The following is a 13,096-nucleotide window of genomic DNA, read 5'->3' as shown; positions in this document are numbered from 1 at the left end:
TTCTGCAACTAAGAACATTAAATTCACTATAATTGAACAAATGCATTTAAAAGGCTTCTGTAAGGATTGACAGCGGTCATGGAAATGATTTTAGTACCAAATTGTTTGTTTATTTTATTGTGCTGTTTTTAATGCTGATATTTTGAAAGGAATATTAGGGTGTGGTGACGGCCGGATAACCGGGGGACAGTGGCGATTGGTCGGCTCATGGGTTCATGATCTGTCGGGGTCTGCCGTAGCCCGTCATGCCCGACTGCGACGCTCCTTTGTTGGATCCCATCTGCAGACCAATGACATTTTTCCCTTCTTTCAGCTGGCCGTCAGAAAAATCCCTCCGGTTCTCCTGAGCTTTCCTGCAGGCGAGCACAGAGCAGACTTGTAACCATCAAAAAAAGTGTTTTATCTCATGGTTATATTTAAAATCCATATAAAACTCTTCAGTATTCAGTCTCTCACTGCTCACTTAAAGAACCAGTTGGGATCTCCACGAAAGTAGCCGTCATCTTTTGTAACTGCGATGCTGCCCAGAGCCATCAGTGTCCTCTGCACCGCAGCCAAATCCTTTCCTGTCAGATAATTGTGAAATTTCTTTTTTACATCCTAGTTGTGTTAATCCCTTAATAAGGGTTTAATCTAAATATAATGAAGTACTGGAGATGCTGATCATTGTTTTAAATCCTTAAATCCATTCCTCTGTGTTTTACCCCGTCCATTAACTTCAGCTCATGTTAAAAAATAATACATTCTAAACTTTATTAACCCTCCTGGGCTGTTCGGGCCATTTTGATGGTTTTCAGATTTGTTTTTGTAATAAAATGGTTTTCTCAATCTGATTGTTACAAGACTGTGACTTTTCCTATGTTCCAATCTGAAGATACCAAAAATAAACAAAAATACATCACCTTTGCTGTTAGCGGTCAATGACCATAGGAAATGAATGGGAGAGACCCTTTATTTTTTAGATTGGTCAAATAAATAAATCACCCACAATGCCGATCATAAAGAAATGAAGAGGTGGGACTACAAAACATACACACGCACACACACACACAAATGAGGGAGTGATACCATAATACACCCATAATGCAGAACATGCACACATAACCACATACACATATAAATGAATGGGTGACACTAACACACACACACACACACACACATATAAATGAATGGGTGACACTAACACACATACACACACACATATAAATGAATGGGTGACACTAACACACACACACACACACACATATAAATGAATGGGTGACACTAACACACACACACACACACACATATAAATGAATGGGTGACACTAACACACACACACACACATATAAATGAATGGGTGACACTAACACACACACACACAAACACATATAAATTAATGGGTGACACTAACACACACACACACACACACACACATATAAATGAATGGGTGACACTAACACACACACAAACACATATAAATGAATGGGTGACACTAACACACACACATATAAATGAACGGGTGACACTAACACACACACACAAACACATATAAATGAATGGGTGACACTAACACACACACACACACACACATATAAATGAATGGGTGACACTAACACACACACACACACACACATATAAATGAATGGGTGACACTAACACACACAAACACATAAATGAACGGGTGACACTAACACACACACACAAACACATATAAATGAATGGGTGACACTAACACACACACACACACACATATAAATTAATGGGTGACACTAACACACACACACACACACATATAAATGAATGGGTGACACTAACACACACACACAAACACATATAAATGAATGGGTGACACTAACACACACACATATAAATGAACGGGTGACACTAACACACACACACAAACACATATAAATGAATGGGTGACACTAACACACACACACACACACATATAAATGAACGGGTGACACTAACACACACACACAAACACATAAATGAATGGGTGACACTAACACACACAAACACATATAAATGAACGGGTGACACTAACACACACACACACACACATATAAATGAATGGGTGACACTAACACACACACACAAACACATATAAATGAATGGGTGACACTAACACACACACATATAAATGAACGGGTGACACTAACACACACACACAAACACATATAAATGAATGGGTGACACTAACACACACACACACACACATATAAATGAACGGGTGACACTAACACACACACACAAACACATAAATGAATGGGTGACACTAACACACACAAACACATATAAATGAATGGGTGACACTAACACACACACACACATATAAATGAACGGGTGACACTAACACACACACACACATATAAATGAACGGGTGACACTAACACACATACACACACACATATAAATGAATGGGTGACACTAACACACACACACATATAAATGAATGGGTGACACTGACACACACACACATATAAATGAATGGGTGACACTAACACACACACACACATATAAATTAATGGGTGACACTGACACACACACACACATATAAATGAATGGGTGACACTGACACACACACACACACATATAAATGAACGGGTGACACTGACACACACACATATAAATGAATGGGTGACACTAACACAAACACATAAATGAATGGGTGACACTAACACACACACACACACACACATATAAATTAATGGGTGACACTAACACACACACACACACACACATATAAATGAATGGGTGACACTAACACACACACACACACACACACACACATATAAATGAATGGGTGACACTAACACACACACACAAACACATATAAATGAATGGGTGACACTAACACACACAAACACATATAAATGAATGGGTGACACTAACACACACACACATATAAATGAACGGGTGACACTAACACACACACACACACACACATATAAATGAATGGGTGACACTAACACACACAAACACATATAAATGAATGGGTGACACTAACACACACACATATAAATGAACGGGTGACACTAACACACACACACAAACACATATAAATGAATGGGTGACACTAACACACACACACACACACACACACATATAAATGAATGGGTGACACTAACACACACACACACACATATAAATGAATGGGTGACACTAACACACACAAACACATATAAATGAACGGGTGACACTAACACACACACACACACACATATAAATGAATGGGTGACACTAACACACACACACACACACACATATAAATGAATGGGTGACACTAACACACACAAACACATAAATGAACGGGTGACACTAACACACACACACAAACACATATAAATGAATGGGTGACACTAACACACACACACACACACACATATAAATGAACGGGTGACACTAACACACACACACACAAACACATATAAATGAATGGGTGACACTAACACACACACATATAAATGAATGGGTGACACTAACACACACACACACACACACACACACACACACACATATAAATGAATGGGTGACACTAACACACACACACACAAACACACACACACACACACACACACATATATAAATTAATGGGTGACACTAACACACACACACACACACACATATATATAAATTAATGGGTGACACTAACACACACACACACACACACACACACACACACACACATATATATAAATTAATGGGTGACACTAACACACACACACACACACAAACACATATAAATGAATGGGTGACACTAACACACACACACACACATATAAATGAACGGGTGACACTAACACACACACACACAAACACATATAAATGAATGGGTGACACTAACACACACACATATAAATGAATGGGTGACACTAACACACACACACACACACACACACACACACACACATATAAATGAATGGGTGACACTAACACACACACACACACACACACACACACACACATATATATAAATTAATGGGTGACACTAACACACACAAACACATAAATGAACGGGTGACACTAACACACACACACAAACACATATAAATGAATGGGTGACACTAACACACACACACACACACACATATAAATTAATGGGTGACACTAACACACACACACACACACACATATAAATGAATGGGTGACACTAACACACACACACAAACACATATAAATGAATGGGTGACACTAACACACACACATATAAATGAACGGGTGACACTAACACACACACACAAACACATATAAATGAATGGGTGACACTAACACACACACACACACACATATAAATGAACGGGTGACACTAACACACACACACAAACACATATAAATGAATGGGTGACACTAACACACACAAACACATATAAATGAACGGGTGACACTAACACACACACACACACACACAAACACATATAAATGAATGGGTGACACTAACACACACACATATAAATGAACGGGTGACACTAACACACACACACAAACACATATAAATGAATGGGTGACACTAACACACACACACACACACATATAAATGAACGGGTGACACTAACACACACACACAAACACATAAATGAATGGGTGACACTAACACACACACACACATATAAATGAACGGGTGACACTAACACACACACACACACATATAAATGAACGGGTGACACTAACACACATACACACACACATATAAATGAATGGGTGACACTAACACACACACACATATAAATGAATGGGTGACACTGACACACACACACACATATAAATGAATGGGTGACACTAACACACTCACACACATATAAATGAATGGGTGACACTGACACACACACACACATATAAATGAATGGGTGACACTGACACACACACACACATATAAATGAACGGGTGACACTGACACACACACATATAAATGAATGGGTGACACTAACACAAACACATAAATGAATGGGTGACACTAACACACACACACACACACACATATAAATTAATGGGTGACACTAACACACACACACACACACACATATAAATGAATGGGTGACACTAACACACACACACACACACACATATAAATGAATGGGTGACACTAACACACACACACAAACACATATAAATGAATGGGTGACACTAACACACACAAACACATATAAATGAATGGGTGACACTAACACACACACATATAAATGAACGGGTGACACTACACACACACACACACACACACATATAAATGAATGGGTGACACTAACACACACAAACACATATAAATGAATGGGTGACACTAACACACACACATATAAATGAACGGGTGACACTAACACACACACACAAACACATATAAATGAATGGGTGACACTAACACACACACACACACACACACACACATATAAATGAATGGGTGACACTAACACACACACACACACACATATAAATGAATGGGTGACACTAACACACACAAACACATATAAATGAACGGGTGACACTAACACACACACACAAACACATATAAATGAATGGGTGACACTAACACACACAAACACATAAATGAACGGGTGACACTAAAACACACACACAAACACATATAAATGAATGGGTGACACTAACACACACACACACACACACACACATATAAATGAACGGGTGACACTAACACACACACACACAAACACATATAAATGAATGGGTGACACTAACACACACACATATAAATGAATGGGTGACACTAACACACACACACACACACACACACACACACACACACACATATAAATGAATGGGTGACACTAACACACACACACACACACACACACACATATATAAATTAATGAGTGACACTAACACACACACACACACACATATATATAAATTAATGGGTGACACTAACACACACACACACACACACACACACACACACACACACACATATATATAAATTAATGGGTGACACTAACACACACACACACACAAACACATATAAATGAATGGGTGACACTAACACACACACACACACACATATAAATGAACGGGTGACACTAACACACACACACACAAACACATATAAATGAATGGGTGACACTAACACACACACATATAAATGAATGGGTGACACTAACACACACACACACACACACATATAAATGAATGGGTGACACTAACACACACACACACACACACACACACACACACATATATATAAATTAATGGGTGACACTAACACACACAAACACATAAATGAACGGGTGACACTAACACACACACACAAACACATATAAATTAATGGGTGACACTAACACACACACACACACACACATATAAATTAATGGGTGACACTAACACACACACACACACACATATAAATGAATGGGTGACACTAACACACACACACAAACACATATAAATGAATGGGTGACACTAACACACACACATATAAATGAATGGGTGACACTAACACACACACACACAAACACATATAAATGAATGGGTGACACTAACACACACACACACACACATATAAATGAACGGGTGACACTAACACACACACACAAACACATAAATGAATGGGTGACACTAACACACACAAACACATATAAATGAATGGGTGACACTAACACACACACATATAAATGAATGGGTGACACTAACACACACACACACACACACACACATATAAATGAACGGGTGACACTAACACACACACACACACACACACACATATAAATGAATGGGTGACACTAACACACACACACACACACATACACATATAAATGAACGGGTGACACTAACACACACACACACACACACACACATATAAATGAACGGGTGACACTAACACACACACACAAACACATAAATGAATGGGTGACACTAACACACACAAACACATATAAATGAACGGGTGACACTAACACACACACACACACACACATATAAATGAACGGGTGACACTAACACACACACACAAACACATAAATGAATGGGTGACACTAACACACACACACACACATATAAATGAATGGGTGACACTAACACACACACATATAAATGAACGGGTGACACTAACACACACACACACAAACACATATAAATGAATGGGTGACACTAACACACACACACATATAAATGAACGGGTGACACTAACACACACACACAAACACATAAATGAATGGGTGACACTAACACACACAAACACATATAAATGAACGGGTGACACTAACACACACACACAAACACATAAATGAATGGGTGACACTAACACACACAAACACATATAAATGAATGGGTGACACTAACACACACACACACATATAAATGAACGGGTGACACTAACACACACACACACACATATAAATGAATGGGTGACACTAACACACACACACACACATATAAATGAATGGGTGACACTAACACACACACACATATAAATGAATGGGTGACACTGACACACACACACACACATATAAATGAATGGGTGACACTAACACACACACACACATATAAATGAATGGGTGACACTGACACACACACACACATATAAATGAATGGGTGACACTGACACACACACACACACATATAAATGAACGGGTGACACTGACACACACACATATAAATGAATGGGTGACACTAACACAAACACATAAATGAATGGGTGACACTAACACACACACACACACACATATAAATTAATGGGTGACACTAACACACACACACACACACACATATAAATGAATGGGTGACACTAACACACACACACACACACACATATAAATGAATGGGTGACACTAACACACACACACAAACACATATAAATGAATGGGTGACACTAACACACACAAACACATATAAATGAATGGGTGACACTAACACACACACATATAAATGAACGGGTGACACTAACACACACACACACACACATATAAATGAATGGGTGACACTAACACACACAAACACATATAAATGAATGGGTGACACTAACACACACACATATAAATGAACGGGTGACACTAACACACACACACAAACACATATAAATGAATGGGTGACACTAACACACACACACACACACACACACACACATATAAATGAATGGGTGACACTAACACACACACACACACACATATAAATGAATGGGTGACACTAACACACACAAACACATATAAATGAACGGGTGACACTAACACACACACACAAACACATATAAATGAATGGGTGACACTAACACACACAAACACATAAATGAACGGGTGACACTAACACACACACACAAATACATATAAATGAATGGGTGACACTAACACACACACACACACACACATATAAATGAACGGGTGACACTAACACACACACACACAAACACATATAAATGAATGGGTGACACTAACACACACACATATAAATGAATGGGTGACACTAACACACACACACACACACACACACACACACACACACACACATATAAATGAATGGGTGACACTAACACACACACACACACACACACACACACACACACATATAAATGAATGGGTGACACTAACACACACACACACACACACATATATAAATTAATGGGTGACACTAACACACACACACACACACACACACACACACACACACACACACACACACACACACACACACACATATATATAAATTAATGGGTGACACTAACACACACACACACACACAAACACATATAAATGAATGGGTGACACTAACACACACACACACACACATATAAATGAACGGGTGACACTAACACACACACACACAAACACATATAAATGAATGGGTGACACTAACACACACACATATAAATGAATGGGTGACACTAACACACACACACACACACACACACACACACACATATAAATGAATGGGTGACACTAACACACACACACACACACACACAACACACACACACACACACATATATATAAATTAATGGGTGACACTAACACACACACACACACATAAACGAATGGGTGACACTAACACACACACACACACACACACACACACACACACACACACACACACACACACACACATATATATAAATTAATGGGTGACACTAACACACACACACACAGCTCAAAGAACAAAATTCAAAGTCTAAGTCTGGCCCCAATGTATTCTAAAACACTGCATCTTTCTGTTATAGAAACAAAGAAACAGTAAACTAATTGAATTTTGATATTTAAAATAAATGTATTGGTATCAAAATGCATATTCTGTGTCTTCTCTTTGTAACACCATGATCAGGTTTGACAATAAACATACAGTAATGTCACGTTATTGCAAAAACAAACACTTCAAAACAAAAAACGTATAGTATAAAAAAAAATATAGTAATATATATTTTAATAATAGTAGTAAATAATAGTTTAAATATATATCCAAATGCATAACTTGTGATAATCTAAATCTAAAACGAGAAAATCATCGACTAGGGGGTTTGGGTAGCTCAGTGGTAAAGATGCTGACTATCACACCTGGAGTTCACTAGTTTGAATCCAGGGTGTGCTGAGTGACTCCAGCCAGGTCTCTTTAGCAACCAAATTGGCCTGGTTGCTAGGGATGGTAGAGTAACCTGGGGTAACTTCCTCGTGGTCACTATAATGTGGTTTGTTTTCAGTGGAATGCATGGTGAGATGAGCGTGGATAGCGTGAAGCCTCCACACGCACTATGTCTCCGTGGCAACGTGCTCAACAAGTCACGTGATAAGATGCGCAAGTTGACGGTCTCAGATGCGGAGGCAACTGAGATTTGTCCTCTGCCACCCAGATTGAGGCGAATCACTACGTGACCACGAGGACTTAAAAGCACATTGGGAATTCCAAATTGGGAAAAAGAAATCATCAACTAAGTTACAACAGGCAATCAGACCACACAGTCTCAGCAGCCATTTACTGGTTATTATTGTCATGACAAAAGTCATGTCATTTTTCTTCCCACCAGACATCAACATTCTCATATCATCTTAATGTTTCACCTTATAGAAGTGTAGGGTTTTACGGAAGTGAGGTTAACATAAATTAGCTTATTTGCATATGCAAATGAATGATGTATTGAGAAATTCACAGGTAAATAAGAAGAACTGTTAACATTTCTTTAAAAAAGTTACACCTGTACTGTTTTCGGTCAAAAATGACAGCGAACAGCCAAGGTGTTGACCTTTATTGAACAGCCTAGGAGGGTTAATTCAACTAATGATGGTAAGTGACAGATTAATGAAGAGCTGCAAACACGGTCACAATCCTCTCAATTCATATTAAATTGATCACAGGATCCAAAGGTGTGTGATATATTGATACACTCACCCTCCCACAGATCGACTGTCTGAAACATGTCAGTTTTAGTGACGCCATACTGTTCAGCAGCGTTGAGGAACTGAGACACCTGCTCCATCTGTTTGAAGGCCATACTGGAGCTCTGGATCTTCTTCACAGGCTTGTCTTTACAGAGACTGTTGATGAGCTCACACAAAACCTACAGAAGACAAAAATGACATTTCACAGAAGAGTGACCAAGTTAGATGAGCAGAAAAGTAATGTGGCTTGATGTTAATTCTGTGTTGTGATTGTTCTGTGATGTCTGGCTGTCTGGGAATCAACAGCAGTGGATAGAAAGTGAAATTTGGTTTGGTCTGAACTATTCTTGTGGACATTTTGGTGTGGGCCTCTTAAACCCTCAGCGTGATCTCTTGAAAACGACGTGGCTTTGGCGCCATTTGTGCAAAATAACATTACATGGTTCATTAGAGGTATTGGGGCAGTTCCGATGTGAAATGTCCACTGAGTGTTGCTAAAAGCGAGTTCAATGTTATCTCAAACAGGTTCTGTAGAGTTTTAAATCAACAAAACTGACCTCACTACCCCAAACCTTAAACCTAAACCTCCCCATAGTGTCAGAAACAGCAAATGTGAGATGAAAAACACAATTGTGTCATTTTGTGGCGCTTCTGTGACACTTTGAGTTCACGTGTGGACTCGTGTGCTCTTCAGGACTCGTACCCGCTCCTTTACATCAGTCGAGCAACCGCACAATTTCATCACACAAGCTTGTAAATGTAGATGATTATGTAATGCAAACGTGACCTATAGTAAAAGTGTTTAGATGTCATTAGAAAAGTACGTTTATGAACTGACAATCTGTCGTTTTACTCGTGATTTGTGTGAACGTGAATAAAAGTCATTGTTTTAGTGCCTCTAGTGTTTATTTCATCATGAAACTGCTGTGATACGTACAATCCACGTAAAAAACATTTTTTTCTGAAGTGTAACTCTATGATCATTCAATGAGACCAGATTAAAAACATGTGGTGCTTGTTGTCACTTACACATCCGTCTTTGAGCCAGGCCTGGAAGCCCAGTTTTCCTGCGTCTGGCTGTCCCACTCCAGAGCCGCACTGAGTCATGATCCACTCCACCAGACGCAGCTCCAGGTCCGTGTCATACTTCTGCTCAATCTTATCCTGCACCTGCCGGCTCATGCCATAAGATGGACCTTTGTTGGCCATACCTGGAGCTCCCTGCTTATGAGAGGACATTGTATATGTTTTCATGGCTAGTGTAGGACCTGAAATATTATTCATTGTGTTCTGAATTCTCAAAATAACAGTAAAATAAGAAGAAGAAATGGATAATGGGGACTGAAACATTTTCTTGTATTTGATGTGCTCTCTCATCACTACAACTGTTCTGATCCTTATACAGGAACTTGTTAGCAACAGTTGATGATTGAGGTTAGACTGTGTCATAAAACAAAATGCTTGTCTCTTCAATTTTTCATCAATTTAAATTCTCAACCAAGACTCATGACAATAATAACTTGCATGAAATGGCAAAATCGTAAGATATTGTATGACTCACTTTACACCAACCAATCAACAAACAGCATTTCAAATCGATAAAATACAGGTATTACATTTTAGCCAGCCAAAACTTCATTTTAAGAAATGTGTGTGAACAGATTTGGTCACTCATTTTATATTTATCTGTATAATGTAAATGACTTATGATGTCAAAACCTCTAAATAACTTCCGTGTTGTTCCAAACCCCAATGTTTTCCTTCTTCCTTTGCACAAAACAGTAATGTTTCAATGAAAATCATGGTTAGCTTTAGGGTTTGGGTTAACATTAACACTCGCAACATTTAATAACTACACAGTATTAAGTATTTGTAAAGCATTAGTTTACAGTTAATATATTGTTTATAAATATATTTTCACCCTTTTTTTATTTCTTTTTTCTCCCAATTTTGGAATGCCCAATTCCCACTACTTAGTAGATCCTCGTGGTGGCACGGTTACTCACCTCAATCCGGGTGGCGGAGGACAAGTCTCAGTTTCCTCCGCGTCTGAGACCGTCAATCCGCGCATCTGATCACTTGACTCGTTGTGCATGACACCGCGGAGACTCACAGCATGTGGAGACTCATGCTACTCTCCACGATCCACACACAACTCACCACACCACCAGGAGGTTACCCCATGTGACTCTACCCTCCCTAGCAACTGGGCCAATTTGGTTGCTAAGGAGACCTGACTGGAGTCAATCAGCACACCCTGGATTCAAACTCACGACTCCAGGAGTGATAGTCAGCGACAATACTCGCTGAGATACCCAGACCCCCCCTTCACGCAATGTTAATAATACACTAATAGAATATATACAATTAATTTATATGTGCTGTAATAAACTATTTATTATGGTTCAGTAAGTTCATATGTAAACAGATTAATAATATATTTTCATCCTTAGAAAACATTTTTTAGGAGTAATAAATAAAATAATAAGTGTTTCAATTTGCATATATAGTTCTCATTTTCGATTAGGTCATGCTGTAATAGTAAGGGTTTCTAAAACAGTAATAATTATATTAAGGAATATTCCGGGTTCAACACAAGTTAATCTCAGTCGACAGCATTTGTGTCATTATATTTATTATCACAAACATTAATTTGGACTCGTTCCTCCTTTTCTTTAATAAAAGCACAAATGTGTGTTCCAGTGAGACACTTCCAATGGAAGTCAATGGGGTTTAATCTGTAAACATTCAAATACTGATTCAAAAGTATAGACACAAGACATAAACAATATGTGTGTTAACATGATTTTACT

The 13,096-nt window shown here is 38.6% G+C and overlaps 1 protein-coding gene across 4 annotated transcripts in view; it reads right to left on the bottom strand.

The window, feature by feature from the left end:
• Positions 1 to 88: 88 nt before the first annotated feature.
• tagln (transgelin) overlaps positions 89 to 13,096 on the bottom strand; it is a 51,520-nt gene continuing 38,512 nt past the window's right edge. For 3 of the 4 annotated variants that reach the window (XM_052110491.1, XM_052110489.1, XM_052110488.1), the window contains 4 exons: positions 11,313 to 11,504; positions 10,294 to 10,462; positions 464 to 566; positions 89 to 353 (listed from right to left, as the gene is read on the bottom strand). In XM_052110491.1, the coding sequence (XP_051966451.1) occupies positions 206 to 353; positions 464 to 566; positions 10,294 to 10,462; positions 11,313 to 11,492 (600 nt within the window). In that variant the 5' untranslated portion in view covers positions 11,493 to 11,504 and the 3' untranslated portion in view covers positions 89 to 205. Of the gene's footprint in view, positions 354 to 463; positions 567 to 10,293; positions 10,463 to 11,312; positions 11,508 to 13,096 lie in introns of all 4 variants that reach the window. The other variant, XM_052110490.1, reaches the window with a different exon arrangement.

This window comes from Xyrauchen texanus, chromosome 38 (assembly GCF_025860055.1).
Source record: "Xyrauchen texanus isolate HMW12.3.18 chromosome 38, RBS_HiC_50CHRs, whole genome shotgun sequence".
Taxonomy (NCBI): Eukaryota; Metazoa; Chordata; class Actinopteri; order Cypriniformes; family Catostomidae; genus Xyrauchen; species Xyrauchen texanus.
This window is presented reverse-complemented; position numbering and strand designations above follow the sequence as displayed.